Genomic DNA, 22373 nt, shown 5'->3' with positions numbered 1-22373 from the left:
CCAATACCAATACAATGATTTAGAAATTTTTTTTGTTCAACACATTTCTTTTTTCTCTAACTTTGCACTATCTGCGTTCAAAAAAAAAAAAAAAAACTTTACATTATCTAAATGGAAAAATTTCACTACAATCACTGCCACCTTATCAATTAGGAAAAAATGATGACAATTTACACTTCATAACCCTCATAAAGCTTTTAATTAACCTACAAAATTTAGTGTAAAGTTAAAAGAAAAAATAATTTTTACACAATAAATTACAATATAAAAAATTAAAAAATATCATTTGAAAAAGTCTTTTACTAACATTTCGCTTTTAAGGCATTGCCATCCACCACCACCATGACTTGTACGGTCATTGCAACCACTAAAGTCTACTTAGGCCTCGTTTGGCAAGAGGCTGTTTTAGTCAATTAGTCAAAAAGTTACTAAATTAACTAAAAAGCCAACAACTCATACCAAAAAGTCAAAGATTCTCTTTTCTCTCTACTTTTTGCACATCTTTTCGTAATTAGCCAAAAAGTCATCCCAAACATACAAGTTTTTTTTACTTACCTTTTTAGCCAAATAGCTAAAAAGTTACTAAATTAGCCTGTTCCCAAACGAGGCCTTAGCCTCCGTTTGGGAAGTGGGTTGACTTTTGGCTTTTTGACTTTTTGGTTATTTTAACCTGGGGCTAAAAAGCCTGGTTTGGAAAGGGTTTTTTGACTTTTTTAACTTTTTTAACTTTTTTTGTGAGAGAGGAGTGTAATAATTATGGGTCGAATTTGATGTTTTATTTTTTGTGACTAAAATAACCTATTTTATTTTTTGTGACTATTTTTATCCTTAACCCATCAAAACTAACTTCCCAAACTATGCCTTACTCTATTACCGTCAACTGTTGTCACTGTCACCACAAAAAAAATTCTTTGTTATCGTACAAAAATAAAATCATCTTAAAATGGTATATTGTCACAAAAAATATGAACCTCATTGTTCCAAATAACGGTATTGAGGGACTTTACGTACTTAAAAAAAAAAGCATATTACATTTTTTTTTTTTTGGGTGTGGAAATTAGTGGAAATAAATTGATATATTTGTTTTTTTTTTTTTTTGTTATTGCAGTAAAGAGATAAATTGATATGTAATTTTTTTTTAGGATAAATTACATTTTGCTCCTTTTAAGTTTGATCACTTTTTCACTTTGGCCTTTTTTTCTCATTTTGCTCCCTTAATGTGTCAAATATTTTTCAACTTACTCCTAAAGTTAATTTCTGTTAAAAATTAGATAAAAATGACATTAACTGACTTAAACCCCAATACAATAATATATTTTTTTATGTCAAGTGATAGTTATCATAGTATTTTCTGTCTAATTTTGAAGTACATAAGTTAATTTTAAGGATAAATTGAAAAAAAAAATTGAAACATGAAAGCCTAAAAAAAAAAAAAATCTTTTACGGCCAAAATAGGAAAGTGGCCAAACATCAAGAAGCAAAGTATAATTTACTCTTTTTTTTAAGATCCAATTTTGATAGGTAATTCACAAACTTCCAATTATGAAAAGGATTTGGTTTCTTTTCAGTTAAATTTTTAATTAGACTATACCGTTAAAATTTCTTATCGGTAAAAGCCATTAAATAGTAGTTTTTAACCGGTAAAAGTCTATGAATATATGATTCAATTAAATTTTTTTAAAGATTCTTAACAATAAAAAAATCTCTATTTAATGATTTTGACCGGTAAAAAATCTTAACTGTGTAATCCAGCCGAAAGATAGAAGTCATTCTCTTATGAAAAAAGGTCCAGAAAACCTCTGTACTAGGCCCATGAAATGTCTTCAAGCCCAATAATCTTGGGCTATCCAACACCGTTCTCTTCTTCTTCTTCTTCTTCTTCTTCTTCTTCTCTTCACATCGATATATACATACAGATACATATATACATATTTCATCGTGTCGGTGCAACCAAAGATCGAACCATGGATGAAGAACTTGTGGAATTACAGAGACAATTCGAGTTCGCTCAACAAGCCAAGTCGAGCATTCGATTATCCGAACGCAACGTAGTCGAATTGGTCCAGAAACTCCAACAACTCCAAATCATCGATTTCGATCTCCTCCACACTGTCTCCGGCAAAGAATACATCACTCCTGTATCTCTCTCTCTCTCTCTCATATATGTCTGTATATATGTATATATTTATATATTTCTTCTTCTTATAATATGCATTTATTATTATTATTATTAAATAGGAACAATTGAGGCTTGAAATCGTTGCTGAGATCAAGAAATTAGGGCGTGTTTCGGTGATTGATCTCGCTGACACAATTGGTGTAGATTTATACTATGTAGAGAAGCAATCTCAACATATAGTATCCAATGATTCATCGCTCATGCTAATCAACGGTGAAATCATTTCAAACTCTTATTGGGACACCGTAGCTGAAGAAATTAACGAGCGCCTTCAAGAATGCAGTCAAATTGCGTTGGCTGAACTTGCAGCACAATTACAAGTCGGTTCTGAGTTAATTGCAAACGTGTTAGAGCCGCGACTCGGGACATTGGTAACTTCATTTTGAGGGTTAAATTAGATTAAATGTGATTTTTTTTTTCCCCCTTCACTGTCATGAAAATTTTAAATTGGGCCTGTAAATTTCATTGAATTGTGTGGTTTTATTTAGTTACAAACGTGTTAGAGCCGCCACTCGGGACATTGGTAACTTAATTTTGATAATTATATGCCAGTTTGTTGTTCACTGTCATGAAAATTAAATTGGGTTTTGTAAATTTCATTGAATTTTGTGATTTGTTTAGTTGCAAACTTGTTAGAGCTGCGACTTGGGACATTGATAACTTAATTTTGATAATTGTATGTGAGTTTTCTGTTCACTGTCATGAAAATTAAGTTGGGTTTTGTAAATTTCATTGAATTGTGTGATTTGTTTAGGTAAAAGGTAGACTTGAAGGTGGGCAATTGTATACTCCCGCTTATGTTGCACGTGTTAATGCAATGGTTCGCGGTGCTGCAAGGGGTATTACTGTTCCGATGAATTTGTCAGCGTTGTGGAGCTCGTTGCAGCTGTTATTGCATGAAATGGATGGAGCCAGTGGTGTGGCTGTTGAGAGTTCGTTTTTCCAAACATTGTTCAATGGATTGGTGAAGGATGGTGAGATTCTTGGATCACTTCGTGCAGGAGTTCATTGGACACCCACAGTATGTGATGCCATTAATTGTTTCTGTCAATTGGGTTTCAAATATACAAGTAGTTTTTATCTGTCACCATTCGTCTTCTTGTTCTTATAACATTGACCAGGTTTCTGCAACAGGTTTTTGCAATTGCTCAAAAGGAATCTGTAGATTCTTTCTTTTCGCAGGTTTGAATTCATATTTTTGCACCTGTTTCTTGTGTTTTATTTTCTCGTGTTTCTCATTGCTTGGGATCTATTGGTAGATACACCAGAGGTGAGCATCCTAGTGGAAAAAGAATACATATATAACCATAAAAATTAAAGGTAGTCATATGTGCATTTTATATTTATATATATATATATATATATTCAAATTCAAATTTCTCTATCAGTGTGAGAAGAGTGATGAAATATAAAAAGAAAATATAAAAAATTGAAACGCATTAATGGGTTGGCTGTGCATTTTGTTTTTGCAAACAATAGCCTATTAGCCTGTTTTCGAATCTTAACAGTGGGATGCATTAGCTTGTCGCCTAGCACATTAAGAATGAAGTGACTGGAGTGTATTTATGGCTTTGCTGTGTATGTATCGATCAGTGTGCCTCTGGAAGGTTATATGTTCTTAATTTATTGTTTGGTATGGTTTCCCAATGCAGAATTCCTTCATCAGCTACGATTTACTGCATAAACTTGGAATTCCCCAGCCCATTCAGTACCTGCAGGTATCTTTATACTGTTATATTATTTGTTTTTGTTTGCGGAATAACTACGTATTCAAGGATGCTTCTCTAGTTTTTATCTAATCAAAATTGTTGGCATATTTAGTCCAGATATCCTGAAGGTATTCCTCTAGTTACCGTATTTGTTCATCCATCAATGATTGAGATGTTGGATTCTGCTACAGAGGATGCCATAGAACGCGGTAGCTGGTAAGGGCCCAACTTTAGCATGGCCTATTCTCTTTTGTATTTCTGATTCTCTCTTTATTTATTTTGTCAACTCATTGGATATTATTGAAGTAATTCCAGACGATGTGAACATAACTACTGCCCTGTAAAGCACAGCATCTTTCCTGCTTTAGCTACCTTTCTATTTGATGGCATGTACTACAAAATTACTTAAAGTGATTTTGCGATGTTTTATGATTAGAATGCATTAAAATAGCATGTACTGGGCAACCCATTCATTTCAGATATGCATTTCAGGCACTCCAGATTTTATTAGCTTGGATAAATGGCAGATGGCTGTTTAGGTTTTGATATCTAAAGATATTTCATGATTCTAAACCCCGTCTCCCCCAATTGAAAGCTGTTTGATTCAATAAATCTCTATTTGATAATCATAATATTATCAGATTATGTCCCATGAATGCCCTTTCTTATTGCTGCCTTGCCTTGGTGTGTTTATTGGGTTGAGGTGCTTCTCTAGAGCACATGACTAAATGTAAAAGGATATTTTGTAAAAGTGGTTTGAATGCATTTATAGAGTGCTTTTTCTTCAGACCTAATTGTACAATACTTTTTCTTCAGATCTAATTGGTTGGACCACTGCAGGATTGATTCACTTCTAATTTTACCTGCATCCTTTGGATCCCAAGATGCATCTAAGATTTTGTCCCTTTGTCGATCTGTTCAGGTGGCCCTTAAGGTGTTTTTCCATTCCCTTTTCACTATTTGCTTATGCATTTAATTTCTTGGTATGTTCTATTTACTTCTTTGTTTTATGTTGTTTTTCAGTCTAATAAAGCAATTCTCTTAGGAGAGTCGTTTGTTGTCAGTGCAGGCTTTGTGAAGGTAAAACCACTATCCCCTAATTACAAGGAACCATCCTAAATTTGTTGTTAGTTTTGCCAAATATGAGCCTTTACATATATATAAACCAATTATTATGTGTGCACATTATGTTTTTGTCATTGTTCGGACATGAGGAATTGTTCTCAAACTGGCATAAGAAGCCAGCTTGACAATTTTTTAGAGCTGATGGATGTGAATCAAATGGCTTGGTGCTGTCATCTGGTGTAAAATTTGCATGCTAACAGTTGCATGCTAACAAATTGAAACTTGAAAAAGTTCAAAGGGGTTCAGTTGTCTACTTCAATATGGTTTTGTGCTTTGTTATGGTGATGTTAAGGAATAAAAAAGTTTATTAATAAAGTTCTGACATTTTCTCATATTACACCTCCATCCTTACGGCAGATTTCAGCTCAAGTGGTTATCACGGCATGGCAGGATCATTAACTCTTCTTATTTTTTTATTTTAATAGAGATTGGATTGGTGTTCATGTACTGTAGACTATATCAAAATATGCTTTGTATTCCAGGTGAGATCCCTTAAATTAAAATAATTTGAAAAATTCATAAGATGAACTGTACATATCAGTGTGATGAGACTATGTGAGGCTACCACATGCTGTTGGTGTGACTCGTGAGTGTATCTTTTGCCACCCACCGAAGGGGAAATGGTGGGGTTCGAGTCTTGGCTGGGACATGGTGGGCTTGTTTGGTTTGTATTTGAGAAACATGTTTTCAGATAAAAAGTACAAAAATTTGTTTGGTTTGATTTTTTTTTAAAAGATGTTTTAAAAAATTATTTTGAGAGAGAGTTTTGAAAAAAGTGATTGATTTGATATGTATGAGAGAGAGATTTGTTTGGAAAACTTGTAAACCAAACAAGTTTTGGAAAAAAAATTTGGAAAAATTTGTTTGGTTTGATTACTTTTGAAAACTTATTTGTAGAGAATTTTTTCCAAAATTTTTTAAGAAACACAAACCAAACAAGGCCGGTGTTTCTTGTACTTATAAGTGGGAGAAAAAGAAAAAAAAAAATGAAAAAAACTCCATCAACTTTGAGACGTTAGAAGGTGCAAAATTATTGGGTGGCAGATCTCCCAAAAGTACTAATTAAACTTACATTTCTTTCATTTGAAAGAGCACAGGGGTCAGGAGACTTAGGAGAGGGGACTGATGTGGATTATCTTTCTATACTTGGTGACTCAATTACTTAGCAAATAGTTTATGGAGTTTATTTTTTTGAAGTGTGTGGGATGGGGAAAAATAGCTTACTTTGTCATTAAAATATTATAATTGTTGTCCCAAAATCCTCATGTTGCTCATATGGTTCTGCTTGTGATATTTGAATGTGTTACTTGCAAAAAAAAGACTCATCATATTCATATGGTTTTACGTTTTTTGAGGGCGGAAATAATATTTAAAAATTCAAAAATATTTTTTAGTGTTTATCTTTATCAAATTAATTTCTAGTTTTTCAAAAATAAAAATTCAGAAAATTGATTCTGAAAATGAAACCAAACAACGCCACATTTTGCATCAACATCAAGATTTAGTTTCATATACGTGACAGCTGAAGTTTTGGCACGAAAGTGGACCACTTGGTTGGTGTTCTCTTGCTCTTGCTCTCTCTTTCTTTATTTAACTCTAATACTTAACCTGGCATAATGAAAAGACGAATCCCCAAGTTCATGTGAACTTATTGTTTAAAGTTTATAGCTGAATCTGCCATGAACCTGGATATGGTGTAACACCTGAAGCATGTGTTCATTTTATTATCATCTTTTGGAATCTTGTTGAAATCTTAGTCTTGCAAATGTTTTTTTTCTTTTACTTCATCTGGCAGGATTTGTTTGATCGTATGGACAAGGAGATGGAAACCTTAAATCTTTTTGGGCATTCCAGTAGTGGGCTGCGTGATGATATGCATGCAACCAAAGAAGCTAAACCCAGAAATGAATTAAGCAGCAGCCTAACTGAGTCAAATGAAACTGGTAATGAGATCGGAGCTAGTAAACAAGGTTTTGAGAAAGGATCAAAAAAGAAAAAGGGGAAATCAGCAGGGAATGCTAAAACAGGGGCTGTTGAAACTAGTCCAGATAACCAAGAGCCTATCCCTGCAAAATTGAAAAAGAACCAGAGGAAAGGCAAGGATGCATCTTCTTTGCAAATGTTGGATGCAAAGTCAGGTGCCAAGAAAGAATCAGATAAGAAGAAAGAGGAAAACCTTAGTCTCTCAGAAGAATGGCTAATTCAGAAGATCATGTTGCTGGTCCCTGAATTTGAAGAGCAAGGTACATTGAATTTTATTGTGATTATCATTCTTAAATTTTCAACTGATTAGCTATCTAGTTTGTAGTTGATTCTGACAGATGCAGTGGTCGAATTTTGTAGGCATGGATGATCCTGAGACAATTCTTAGACCTTTAGCGAATCATTTGAGACCAATGTTGCACAATTCATGGAAGGAGAGAAGAAAGGTGGCATTAACAGAATATGCTCAGAGAATAAAGCATTTACTTGATAATTTACAAAGAAAAATTGATGAGGTTAACATAATTATGATGTTTTCAATTTTTTGTTTTTTTGTTGCCATATATTACTTCTTATTTTTTGGGGGATACATTGGAGGGGGTGAGGGAAGTCAAACTCGTGAGTGCACAAGTTCTGGCAATTGGGCCAACCCTAGTGGATCCATACATTACTTTTTTGCTCCTCTATGAAGTTATCATTATTGTTGTGGAGCCCAATATCACACTACAGTATGCACTAACACCTCATTCCCTCGAGCACCTTATGTTTTGTTCTTTGGTTTTTTTACCCATTTCAAGTTAGAGAGTATACTATTAAAACTATGGTAAACTGACTTCTTATGCCCTTTTCAATATTTGCTGGTAGCAGTCTTTCTTAAATATGCAGCTATATGAAAAGGCGCTAGATTTGTTTGAAGATGACCAATCAACCTCAGTAAGTTTTTCTGCTATTTCTATTGTAATAGATTGCTATTGATGATACAATAGTAAAACAGGTGTTTTATGATGCACAGGTTATTTTGCACAGACATTTGTTAAGAACCACAGCTACCTCTATGATGGACACTCTCTTACTTAATCTGGTAGCACATATGCACCGTTTCCCCTTATTGGCTTACTTCGTCTAAATGGACTAAATCCATGTTAAGATGTACAGGAGGCCTTATACCAAGTGTTTTTCCAATGTAGGACATGCTCAACAAGTTAAAGACTGGAATTGAAGTTGATGAATCTCAAAATTCAGAACCCGCATCACTTAGTTCTGGAGAGAGATTAACTCTTGTATGGAATATTTTGCTGCCTAATAAAGCTCAGTTACTTTTGCAACCAATTTGAGTTGTAATTTTTCTGGTTTCTTCTTTTGTTTTTACAGGCAAAGAGCCTTCCAGAACCTCTTTCAGTTAAGGCTGTTGCAGTAGTTGAAGCTTCAGAAGGGAAGGTTAGCTGTTGTTTGTAGGAAACACCTCTCTTTCTTTTTTAATAATTGGTGTCTATATTTGGCTTCTGGTACTTTTCTTGGGGTGAATTTTGGGTGGGAATGAGTGTAGGTGTGTGTAATTTCTTTCTTCTTGTGTTATCTGAACTTTTTTCTGTCGGTACATCTTCGCCTATTTTAGTGGTTTACTTTATATACCATTTTGTTGTTGTTGTTGTTGTTGTTGTTGTTGTTGGGGGGGGGGGGGGGGGTCGTCATAAGGGGGAAAAGCTGTAATCTCAACTACTTTCTTTACATCCTGTGAGGGATTGATTTGATGCATTCAGAGAACTCTTTGTTATTGCTTATCATTTTATATTCAGGTCATATCGATGACTCTAATAGCTTAATGTTGTGTATTGCAGCAAGTGGAAACATTTATGACTGCACTGAGAGACATAGCTGAGGAAACGTAGCGAAGCTGGTTTATTTACTCCATTTGTCTTCTTATGAGACATTTCTATCAGTATGGCACTAAGCATATGTATTGGTTTGTGTATATCTGCAGTGGGTTAACTTTGAAAAAACTTGATAAAAAATTAGAAAGAACTCTTCTGCACTCATATCGCAAGGTGTGCCTTCTCTCTCTCTCTCTCTCTCTCTCTCCACACTTGCACCCACACACACACAAAATCGTCAATTCCTGGCACTACTAAAAGTAGGCAATCCTAGTGTTAACTTGTATGTTGAGGATTATAGCATGGGCCACATTGGGTTCATAACATTATTTGCTTATATTCTTTTGCTTTATTGTATTAGCAACTGTTTTAGAACTATGAAATGATGTGCTATATTGAAGTTATTTTTTTATCCTTTCGTATTTTCTTCTTGTAAATGTAAAGTTTGATATATGATCAAAATAGTGGTTACCTTCATTCTTCACGTCCAAGTGATGATAGACATGTTAGCATGAATTTCATGGTAATTCACATGCAATAAGTTTTCTTTTATTTGTAGGATTTGACATCTCAAGTTTCCGCCGAAACTGACCCAGTGTCACTTCTCGCAAAAGTTGTATCCCTACTTTATATACAGGTCAATCAATTTTCACTTTTTGAAGCCATTACCTACTTTTATATAAAGGCACTCATTCTTCTACTTGTTCTGAACTTTTTTTTTTTCTTTTTTTCTTTGTTAGGTTCACAATAAAGCTCTTCAGGCCCCTGGGAGGGCCATTTTCGTTGCTGTATCCCGATTGAAGGTATGAACTGTCTTTGTAATTATTCCAAGTGAAGCAAAGGTCTATAGACTATAGTGTATTTTCCATTTACCTGAAATCATGGCGGGACTACATACACTTGTTTTCCTTTGTTAAAAAAATAAAAAGAAAAAAGAAGAAGAAGAAGAAGAAGAAGAAAACCTTGGAGCTTCGGAGAAAAAGATTACACAAATTAGCCTTTTCAAATAGGCATTATTTGATTAGATGTCTGTCTTAAATGCCCTCACGGATCTCAGTAGTTATTTCCCTACCTATATATGTATCTTTTTTATTTGGTAAATCCTACCCAGTTTCGAATATAGGAAAAGGATTTGGCCCAATTTACATGTTTAGCCAAGAAAAAATATATGCCAGAACTATTGGTTGGAAAGGGTTTTAGTGGTTGCAGGTTAGATTCCGTCTTTTAAACAATATAAACTTTGCAAAATATACCTCCTATAGAGGATTTGGATGTGTTTGTAGAGACATGTTAGGATTCAATGTGTAGATGGTTACTAATAAATGCGGCAACATGAACACTTGAAAAATATATGTTTATCAGTATGCAAGGTAATTCTTTTTTCTTTTTTCTTACATGGATGTGTTTCTTTTTTCTTTTTTCTTACATGAACATTTGGATGTGTTTCTTACATGTTAGGATTCAATGTTTGAGTTGGTTAATTCTTTTTTCTTTTTTCTTTTTTTTTTTCTGATTTGTCTCTCAAGCTTGGGTCAATGTTGCAGGACAAATTAGATGATTCAGCATACAAGATCTTAATGGATTACCATAGTGCAACTGTGACCCTTTTAGCACTCATGTCTGCTGCAACTGGTGATGTGAGTTAATATTGCATTTTTTCCAATTCCATTGCACTCTTAAGTAAATATTTGATACTATTCATTTAAAGTTCTCTTCTATTTATTAATAGAGTTAAAATTGTTTTCTAGCAACACTACAATCATTGTTTGTGAGACTACGGTAAATCACAGACCTGTTTTATTTTGTATGCTGATCACTTGCTATTTTATGAATGATTTTGCTTTGTGGTTAGGATGAAGACTGTACATCCGATAGAATTTTGAGTAAAAGGGAGCTCCTGGAAGGCTTAATGCCAGCGCTGAAAGGCTTGGTCGTGAGCACTTCTCAATCCTGAATCAGCATAGATTTTGTACTACATGAAGTTCAAATTGACAACAGGAAGCAACTTTAGATTAGTTATGTAGTGGGCATAATACTAATCAGCAATGCTATTTATTCAAATATATATATATATATATATTATTAATAAAGATATTTAAAATTTGTAATGTGTGTCAGATTTATTTTGACCGTGACCCATCACACCTAAGTTTAAACTTTTTGAGTATTTTTTTGATTTTTTTAAATGTAGAGCGTTTCAGATAGAGGTTTTCCTATTTTCACTGAACATAAGTGAGATCTTCTAGTTCATAATCATACACAGTTTGCACTTGCACTCTGCAACTACATTAGTCACGAGTTGAAAGGGTGGAATATTGACACTATTGATGCAAGCATTGCTGTGTTACATTTGTAGATATATATCTACATAAATATTATGCATTAGTAGGACACTTTTATATTGCATTAAAATTGGCCTACTCATCTCTTATCTAGACCCGGTACACATTTTGTTTTGAAGAAATTATAATTCAGTGCATGTTTTCAAAATAAATTCAAATCAATGGTACAATGGTAAATTTGATCAACTTTAATAATTAAAGTTATAAATTTTTTTATGAATTTGTAAATATATTTTGTAAAGGCACCATGGATTTATAATTTTTCCTTTCATTTCTTTTGAGTAAAATTATTATTATTATTATTATTATTATTATTATTATTATTATTACTCTTATTGTTTTGTTTAAAAACAGGACAAAATTCCATTCCACATAAAAAAGTGTGTCTGAATTGGACTTGAGCAATAGTGTCTTTTATTTACCAAACAAATATACGTTCACATGAATTCTCTAATTATTACCAGCAAACGTAATAACATTTAGTTAATCCGTACAATGTGCAATCAAAACGAACGCTCAAAACTTGTCCAAAACTACTCGAATGTGCTCTTGTTTTTGTTTTTTTGAACAAAAACAAAAAAAATATTTTGTGGTGTCATCATTGCATCCCTAGACACCAATCTAGGATAGTCAGTTGTCGGTTAAATTTAACCCAACTCATAGAAAGGGACTCACCACCAAAGTATCAATGGAATTCAGCCACACGCCACAGAAGAATTCAAAATCGATCGAAATACAATGCAAAATCTCAAAAAGAGCTAGCTGAAAATCTAGCCATTTTTTACACCCTAAGAATTTGAACCTAGGTCACCCTAGTGAAGAGAACTACTTTCTCCACTAGGTCACCACTCCCGATGGTTACTCAAATGTGTATTTGAATACACAAAATTTTACAGGATGTGAGATTCATACTAGATGTGAACCCTACACCCTATGTGAGGAAAAAAACATTTATGTTGTGTTTGATTTATGAATTTGAGAAGAGATTGAAAAGAGAAAGAAAAAAAATGAATAAAATGTATGCAAAATATAATTACATTTCACACATTTTCTCTCTTTCTTTTTAAATTTCTCCCCAAATCTATAAACTAAAAACAGCCATAACTTGTAAAATTTTGATTGCCACTAACATTGTAGACCTAAAAAGTAACGGTTTCTTTTGATTTATTTTTACTGACCATCCCACCTGACTTCTATACATTGAGAGAGTGAGACTAAATCTTTCTCGATCAATGAACTAAGCTTGTGGTGCTTAATTACCCATTGAAATTCGTAAGTTTTGCATTGCTTTCTTTTTTTTTTTTCTTTTTTTTGCCCAAAATTGTAAGATATTAATTTATTAGTAATATTAGATAACAACTAATGGAGTCGCCGCTATTCTATCAGTTCGTACATCTGACTTACCCCTCACCACACCTTCACACCTTAAGATGACAACTAGGCCAAACCCAAGGTCTAAGTCATCATGTGCCTCAACCAAACCCAAGATCTAAGTCATCATGTGCTCTTGAGGCACGTAAAAAATAGCACCTTAAGATGACAACTAGGCCAAACCCAAGGTCTAAGTCATCATGTGCCTCAACCAAACCCAAGATCTAAGTCATCATGTGCTCTTGAGGCACGTAAAAAATAGCACCATGAGAGGTCAAGCAATCACCATCTCCACACACACACGCACACACACACGCGGCACTCCTAATGCTTTATGTTTGGATCATAATAAAATTGTAATTGAAAAGAAATAGAAAGAGAACTGGGGGAAAAAAATGATTATATAATTTTCACTCCATAAATTCAAAATCCAAACGGCCCCACTTGCATAAAAAAATGGGGGATTTGATGATAACTCCCTTACTATCTAATTTATCTTTCAAAAGGACAAGAATTATATAAATACTTTCAAAACCCCCTAATATTTTAAAGCTTGTTTCTTTTACTATATTACCTTCATATCTATCAGCTCTCCTATTAAGTCATCTTCACTGTGTATTTCAGAGTAAAATTTTACTCTATATAAAAGTAAAATTTTATTCTGAAAAACTAGTAAAATGTTAAACTCTACACAAAAGTAAAATTTTACTCTGTATAAAAGTAAAATTTTACTCTGAAAAATGAGCAAACTGTGAGACTCTGAAGCTAAAAGTAAAATTTTACTCTGTATAAAAGTAAAATTTTACTCTGAAAAACTAGTAAAATGTTAGACTCTACACAAAAGTAAAATTTTACTCTGTATAAAAGTAAAATTTTACTCTGAAGCTAAAAGTAAAATGTTACTCTGCACAAAAGTAAAAAAGCGAAGGCAGTATTTGTGGCGGCTGAAATGTTTGGCAATGACCACCTCTTGACAGTAAAACTTTACTGTCATTCTAACACCAGAGTAAAATTTTACTCTAATTCTCACAAACAAAAAACGGAGCAATAGAACAAGAATAAAATTTTACTCTCATTATCTGAAACAAAAAGCAGAGCAATATTTTATTCTGGTTCTGTCAAATGAAATTAGATCAAAAACAACAAAAATAAATAAAAAAAAAACACAAATAAACAAAAACAAAACAAATTAATCAACAAATCAACATATCTAATTGAAAAGAAAAACTTCTAAAACTCGATCAACAATCACAAATCTCAATGAAAAGAATACATGTATTCAACAACACTCATACACACAAATATATATATATATATATATACATATATATTACATATATTCAAAACTCAAATCTGTGTTTAAAAAAATATGTATAACCAAACAACTCCACCAAACATGCCTCAATTTAGAGACGATCTGTTTCTCCTCTAGACGATCTCCTTCGATTCCGGCACCGGAGGACAATTTTTCGACCCGTAGTTGATTTCGTTCCCGATGTTCTTGATGAGTTCATCGTAGAAATCGGTTTCGGCATTGTTGATCGCCGGAGTTTCGCCTGATAACTGACCGGACTTGGCTAGGAAAGTGATGACGATAACGTTGCTATTATCGCCGGAGAAGAAGAAGTTACCAAAATTGTCAAGAAACAAAGCTTCAGATCTTGAAGGAAATCATCATAGCCATCGTTGCTATCATCGCCGGAGAAGAATCTGGAAGTTTCCGACGGTAATCTAATCATGTCACGGCCATCGACGGCGACCGAGGCAACGAGAAGGGGAAGGAGCATGTCAACGGAGAATAAAGTCAAAAGGAAAAGAGGGAGGAGAGAGACAGAGAAGGTAGGGAGAGAGTGGGTAGAAAATGTGAGAAAATTTAGTTAAGGATATAATAGTCTAATAAAATATTTAAATAATAAATTTTGTCCTTTATGCAAAACTTTATAATTATGAAGGGGTTTAAAATGTATGCCTGCGCTTGGTTGTGTTTTGTAAATGTGATTTGAGAGTATAGTATGGCTGACAGGCTAGTTGGAGGAGAGATTGGAGGAGTTCTAAGAGTTGTTCTTTTGGGCATGGGCATTGTGGGTAGGTGAGGAAAACATTCTTGGCATAAAAACGGAAAGAGGCTTGGCGAGGCATTATTTAGCTTATTTAGTGATTAAAACTTAACTTACACAGGTGTGAATGTTATTTGTCGAGGCTTTATATAGGGGAAGATCACACCAGCTGGGGGGGGCGCTATATATAATATTACTAGCGCCCCCTGTTGAAATTGTACCCGTTAGGCAATTTCATCCGTTGATGGACGTACGAATGGTGACGTGTAAGGCGAAGATTAAATCCGTACTCACACCACGTGTCACGATGTGGCCATTTCCTGTCCACCCACATGTCACGATCGTGGTGGTTTTGCTTGGATATAAAGCAAAGGTGCACATAATTCTACGTGAATGAACAGTAATGGGCGGGAATTCAAATTTTAAATTCTGAATCTCCGTATTTACAGCTGTCTATATATCTGGGTGCAGCCTCAGATATTTGTCGGTGGAGAGAGATAAGAGAGATATGCTTTTGCAGTTAGAGAGTTATTACACTGAGGTGATTTTCTGGTACCTTGTTTCGTCCTCCTTTTCTTTCTGCCATTTTTGTCGATTTATTTGGTATACAATGTTGTACTCCTTAGAAGAGTATCCCGAGAATTACAGACAGTTCACTCAAATATGTGTAGATCGCTTTTTGACGTGGCAACTAGGACTGTGGGAAGAAAGCCGACAGAGTGCTCTGGTGAAGTTTGTTCCGGTGTACGAAGATCAGAGGGCAAAAATATCAAAGCTAAGGTGTCTGAACAGTAGAGTTAGCAGAGGTAACAGATCCTGTAGAAGTGTTCGTATAAAAGATTTGGAGTTATTTATAAAAAATGGAAGGAATAGGAAGCAGCCATTACAGGACCCCCTTTGCGTACCGGAGGTCAAGGACACCGGCGGCCAGTGGATATAGGCGTAGTTACCGTAGTCGTGCACCTTTTAAGACCTAGTATGTTCGCAGACGGTACGTTCAGAATATTTCCCGATTTATTAAGAAGACTAAGAGGGGAGTAAGAAATTACAACTATACGATGAACAATTAAAGGACGTTAAGTTTGATAATAAAGGCGTGGCGAGATTACTTAATGGTATTGAGTTGGGTAATAAGAGATCTAACCGTTAATCAGACAAGATCGTGGTTAAGGGTATCAAATTCATTGGTAATGTTCAATTGGGACAGGATGCTAAGGACGAAGCTGTGGTCCACCACCTGTTGTTTTTTGTCATCAGTGATAATAGTCCGTCAGATTCCGTCCCTACAACTGACAAGATATTTATTGGAGTTGGCGAGGGTAATCCTGAGACCTGGATTGTTGATCCTGACCAGTCCGACCGTTTTCGGATGCTAAAGAAAATGAGATTCAAACTCGTTGGTGGCAAGGACAAAGAGTACGTTCGTCACGGGATAGAAGTTGTAGACCGGTTCTTCCCAGTTGATGTTTGGACGGACTACAAAGATACGCCGTTAGAAAATGTTTGAAGCATTCAAAAGGGTGCCATATATTTAGTGGCTGTTACTGTTAGTGGAAAGGAATACAAAATTACTTTAAGGAGTCAAATGTACTTTAAAACTGTTTAGAATTGTAATTTAATGTATTTTTATTTTTAATGTTCAGGTTAATGGAGGTGGACGATATAAAAACTGGGGTTGTTGAAGGTGTTTCGGCAAATGATTTCAGTTGTATTGAACTTGCGTTGCCTAATTTATTTTCTCAATTGGGGTTAAGATACAAACAAAAAAGTATTAAGGTTGATAAAATATTGATAAATTATTTCCCCATTTGCGCACCCAATGTTAGTGGGTTGGTCAGAGTAAATGTTTATGATCGGAGGTTAGACGATAATGACAGTTTGCAGGCATGGTTTATTTTCCCAGTAGATTGTCAATGCGAGTTAGTCTATTATGAGAATAGTTATTGTTCAATTAACGACAAACAAGTGCCATGGATGGTGAAGTATCGACTTAAAAATTCCAATATTAAATGGGGGGTTACGTATTGTAAAATGAAGGGGTATCTGAAGTATTCTACGAGTGACATGCCAGAAGATTCGCAAATGAGGGCCCCCTCTATTGTTGTGTTATCTAAAAAATATACTAATGATAATGTTGATGTCTGGCATTGTCCTCCAACGAAGACCATTCCGATTCTAACACGGACTAAGTCTGTTGGTTTACTGGAGAGGCGAAGAGATTTGTTGTTAGGAGGTTTTGGGAAAAGTGGTTCAGCTATTCATGAACTCAGAGGTCGTCTGAGTTTGTCAGATATTGATGTACGCCGGGGTGGTGATGACACTATTGATGTTGATCCTGGTCCATCGATTTCAGAGATTGGTGTTAGCAAAGAGGATGTTGATCGTAGAGGATCAGTTGTTATGGATCCAGCAAAATTTTCTAATGTTTTACGAAATGTAATCATCAGTGTAAAAAATAGTAATGTGACTCAAGATGTAACAGTTGATGATAAGAAAAATAAAGTAAGTAAATAAAACTTTGACTGATTTTATAAATAAATTTAATAAAATTTTTCATTAATCATGACAGTGGTTACATTAACATCAAACCATTCTCTCATTTTTGGGGACATTGAATCTAACCAACTACTGTCCCCATTGGTTAATAAAATACAAGGAATTCCTCCTCTAATAGTGAGATCTGGTTAGAACTTAACGAACACATGGAAATCTCTCTGGCATCCTACTAAATTCTTCATCAATTCGGTAGGTACTGTCGAGTATTTGATGTCGTCTATCACGTTGTAGACGGCGTCTTGGTCGTAGTCCTTGAAGCTTATTCTGCCGGAGAAGTAATTGTGTCGTCCGAGGCTTCTGGCCCAGGCGGTTTTGCCTGCTCTTGAGGGTCCTTCGAGGTAGAGGGAGATTGGGCGGATGGGCCTCTGCACTGGTTCCTGTTATCAGAGGAGGATGAGAGTTCTTTGTCAGTATAGAAATTGTTTATATTATTTTTGTGTATCCCTAATCTAAGGAAATCGTCTTCCCTCCAAACAGAGAGACAGCAATTTTGACATAACTCGTACTGAACGCAATTTCGACTTACAAACAAAATATTATTTTCTGTCCATTTTTTTACTTCTTCATTTAAGAAAGGAAATGAATTAAAAGGGCTAATATATGGGGGCCTCTCTCTTTTGTAATGATCCTTGGAAAATATTTTTAATTGGGGGTATTTTGTGACGTAATCGGTGGGATATCTTTCTTTACAGAGAGCAAAGAATTGTTCCTCCGTTTCTGCTTCGCCAAGTATTTCCCTCCAAAGTTCGTCTCTGGTTTTTGAAGGACTTTTCCCCTTAGATGAAAATTCTCCCCATTCGACGAACTCGCCCCCTTTCTGTACATACTGTCGACTTGCTGTTGGCGAGTGGAGTTTTTCTATATTTGGATGGTAGATCCTCCCATTGGTTCTAGTGAGATCAAAAAATCTCGGGTTGGAGGTTTGAATCTTCTTCGTGCATTGAACCATGGCATGAAGGTGAGGGTTTCCATCTTCATGGAGCTCCCTTGCGACAAGTATGTAGTATGGCTGATAGGCTAGTTGGAGGAGAGATTGGAGGAGTTCTAAGAGTTGTTCTTTTGGGCATGGGCATTGTGGGTAGGTGAGGAAAACATTCTTGGCATAAAAACGGAAAGAGGCTTGGCGAGGCATTATTTAGCTTATTTAGTGATTAACACTTAACTTACACAGGTGTGAATGTTGTCTGTCGAGGCTTTATATAAGGGGAGGTCACACCAGCTGGGGGGCGCTATATATAATATTACTAGCGCCCCTATGTTGAAACTGTACCCGTTTGGCAATTTCATCCATTGATGGACGTACGGATGGTGACATGTAAAGGGGAGATTAAATTCGTACTCACACCAAATAGTAATCACTATTTGGTGTGAGTAGACGTGGCCATTTCCTGTCCACCCACCTGTCACGATCGTGGTAAACCAACAAACTTAGTCCGTGTCAGAATCGGAATGGCCTTCATTGGAGGACAATGCCAGACATCAACATTATCATTAGTATATCTTTTAGATAACACAACAATAGAGGGGGCCCTCATTTGCGAATCTTCTGGCATGTCACTCGTAGAATACTTCAGATACCCCTTCATTTTACAATACGTAACCCCCCTTTTAATATTGGAATTTTCAAGTCGATACTTCACCATCCATGGCACCTGTTTGTCATTAATTGAACAATAATCATTCCCATAATAGGCTAACTCGCATTGACAATCTACTGGGAAAATAAACCATGCCTACAAACTGTCATTACCGTCTAACCTCCGATCATAAACATTTACTCTGACCAATCCACTAGCATTGGGGGCGCAAATGGGGAAATATTTTATCAACCTTAATACTTTTTTGTTTGTATCATAACCTCAATTGAGAAAATAAATTAGGCAACGCAAGTTCAATACAACTAAAATCACTTGCCGAAACACCTTCAACAAACCCAGTTTTTATATCGTCCACCTCCATTAACCTAAACATTAAAAATAAAAATACATCAAATTACAATTCTAAACAGTTTTAAAGTACATTTGACTCCTTAAAGTAATTTTGCATTCCTTTCCACTAACAGTAGCAGCCACTAAATATATGGCACCCTTTTGAATGCTTCCAACATTTCCCAACAGCGTATCTTTGTAGTCCGTCCAAACATCAACTGGGAAGAACCGGTCTACAACTTCTATCGCGTGACGAACGTACTCTTTGTCCTTGCCACCAACGAGCTTGAATCTCATTTTCTTTAGCATCCGAAAACGGTTGGACTGGTCAGGATCAACAATCCAGGTCTTAGGATTACCCTCGCCAACTCCAATAAATATATTGTCAGGTGTAGGGACGGAATCTGATGGATTATTATCACTGATGACAAAAACAACACGTGGTGGACCACAATTTCGTCCTTAGCATCCTGTCCCAATTGAACATTACCAATGAATTTGATACCCTTAACCACGATCTTATCTGATTGACAGTCAGATCTCTTATTACCCAACTCAATACCATTAAGTAATCTCGCCACGCCTTTATTATCAAACTTAATGTCCCTTAATTGTTCATCGTGTAGCTGTAATTTCCTTACTCCCCTCTTAGTCTTCTTAATAAATCGGGGAATATTCTGAACGTACCATCTGCGAACATACTAGGTCTTAAAAGGTGCACGACTACAGTAACTACGCCTATATCCATTGGCCGCCGGTGTCCTTGACCTCTGATACGCGAGGGAGGTCCGGTAATGATTGCTTCCTATTCCTTGCATTTTTTATAAATAACTCCAAATCTTTTATACGAACACTTCTACAGGATCTGTTACCTCTGCTAACCCTTTTGTTCAGACACCTTAGCTTTGATATTTTTGCACTCTGATCTTCGTACACCGGAACAAACTTCACCGGAGCTCTCCGCCGGCTCTCTTCCCACAGTCCTAGTTGCCACGTCAAAAAGCAATCTACACACATTTGAGTGAACTGCCCGTAATTCTCTGGATACTCTTCTAAGGAGTACAACATTGTATACCAAATAAATCGACAAAAATGGCAGAAAGAAAATGAGGGACGAAATAAGGTACCAGAAAATCACCTCAGTGTAATAACTCTCAAACTGCAAAAGCATATCTCTCTTATCTCTCTCCACCGGCAAATATTTGAGGCTGCACCCAGATATATAGATAGCTGTAAATACGGAGATTCGGAATTTAAAATTTGAATTCCCGCCCATTACTGTTCATTCACGCGAAATTCTGTGCACCTTTGCTTTATATCCAAGCAAAACCACCACGATTGTGACACGTGGGTGGACAGGAGATGGCCACGTCGACTCACACCAAGCCCCGGCTACTCACACCAAATAGTGATTACTATTTGGTGTGAGTACGGATTTAATCTCCGCCTTACACGTCACCATCCGTACGTCCATCAACGGATGAAATTGCCTAACGGGTACAATTTCAATAGGGGGCGCTAGTAATCCTGAGACCTGGATTGTTGATCCTGACCAATTCGACCGTTTTTGGATGCTAAAGAAAATAAGATTCAAGCTCGTTGGTGGCAAGGACAAAGAGTACGTTCGTCACGGGATAGAAGTTGTAGACCGGTTCTTCACAGTTGATGTTTGGACAGACTACAAAGATAGGCTGTTGGGAAATGTTGGAAGCATTCAAAAGGGTGCCATATATTTAGTGGCTGCTACTGTTAGTGGAAAGGAATGCAAAATTACTTTAAGGAGTCAAATGTACTTTAAAACTGTTTAGAATTGTAATTTGATGTATTTTTATTTTTAATGTTCCAGTTAATGGAGGTGGACGATATAAAAACTGGGGTTGTTGAAGGTGTTTCGGCAAGTGATTTCAGTTGTATTGAACTTACGTTGCCAAATTTATTTTCTCAATTGGGGTTAAGATACAAACAAAAAAGTATTAAGGTTGATAAAATATTGATAAAATATTCCCCCTTTTGCGCACCCAATGCTAGTGGGTTGGTCAGAGTAAATGTTTATGATCGGAGGTTAGACAGTAATGACAGTTTGCAGGCATGGTTTATTTTCCCAGTAGATTGTCAATGCGAGTTAGTCTATTATGGGAATGGTTATTGTTCAATTAACGACAAACAGGTGCCATGGATGGTGAAGTATCGACTTGAAAATTCCAATATTAAAAGGGGGGTTACGTATTGTAAAATGAAGGGATATCTGAAGTATTCTACAAGTGATATGCCAGAAGATTCGTAAATGAGGGCCCCCTCTATTGTTGTGTTATCTAAAAAATATACTAATGATAATGTTGATGTCTAGCATTGTCCTCCAACGAAGGCCATTCTGATTCTGACACGGACTAAGTCTGTTGGTTTACCGAAGAGGCGAAGAGATTTGTTGTTAGGAGGTTTTGGGGAAAGTGGTTCAGTTATTCATGAATGCAGAAGTCGTCTGAGTTTGTCAGAGATTGATGTACGCAAAGGTGGTGATGACACTAGTGATGTTGATCCTGGTCCGTCGATTTCAGAGGTTGGTGTTAGCAAAGAGGAAGTTGATCGTAGAGGATCAGTTGTTATGGATGCAGCAGAATTTTCTAATGTTTTACGAAATGTAATCATCAGTGTAAAAAATAGTGATGTGACTTAATATGTAACAGTTGATGATAAGGGAAATGTAGTAAGTAAATAAAATTTTGAGTGGTTTCATAAATAAAATTAATAAAATTTTTCATTAATCATGACAGTGGTTACATTAACATCAAACCATTCTCTCATTTTTGGAGATATTGCATCTAACCAACTACTGTCCCCATTTGTTAATAAAATACAAGAAATTCCTCCTCTAATAGTGAGATATGGTTGGAACTTAACAAATACATGGAAATCTCTCTGGCAGCCTACTAAATTCTTCCTTAATTCGGTAGGGACTGTCGAGTATTTGATGTCGTCTATCACGTTGTAGACGGCATCTTGGTCGTAGTCCTTGAAGTTTATTCTGCCGGAGAAGTAATTGTGTCGTCCGAGGCTTCTGGCCCAGGTGGTTTTGCCTGTTCTTGAGGGTCCTTCGAGGTAGAGGGAGATTGGGCGGATGGGCCTCTGCTCTGGTTCCTGTTATCAGAGGAGGAGGAGAGTTCTTCGTCAGTATATAAATTGTTTATATTATTTTTGTATATCCCTAATCTAAGGAAATCGTCTTCCCTCCAAACGAAGAGACAACAATTTTGA

General features: G+C 35.7%; 1 protein-coding gene across 1 annotated transcript; it reads left to right on the top strand.

Moving 5' to 3' along the window:
• The first annotated feature begins 1773 nt into the window (after window positions 1–1773).
• Window positions 1774–11071, top strand: LOC114288543 (E3 UFM1-protein ligase-like protein). The gene is made up of 20 exons (XM_082919746.1): window positions 1774–2138; window positions 2239–2550; window positions 2934–3200; window positions 3314–3361; window positions 3832–3897; window positions 4001–4104; window positions 4729–4822; window positions 4912–4968; window positions 6809–7256; window positions 7357–7511; window positions 7864–7929; window positions 8009–8077; window positions 8184–8276; window positions 8368–8433; window positions 8835–8881; window positions 8978–9041; window positions 9427–9504; window positions 9608–9670; window positions 10412–10504; window positions 10720–11071. The coding sequence occupies exons 1-20, from the start codon at window positions 1818–1820 to the stop codon at window positions 10819–10821; spliced, it is 2613 nt and encodes an 870-aa protein (XP_082775872.1). The 5' UTR covers window positions 1774–1817; the 3' UTR covers window positions 10822–11071.
• The last annotated feature ends 11302 nt before the right edge of the window (window positions 11072–22373 follow it).

The sequence above is a fragment of the Camellia sinensis genome, chromosome 3 (genome assembly GCF_055761805.1).
Source record: "Camellia sinensis isolate YWXY chromosome 3, ASM5576180v1, whole genome shotgun sequence".
NCBI classification, from domain to species: Eukaryota; Viridiplantae; Streptophyta; class Magnoliopsida; order Ericales; family Theaceae; genus Camellia; species Camellia sinensis.
Note: the sequence above shows the minus strand (reverse complement) of the source record. Positions and strands in the feature narration are given on the sequence as shown.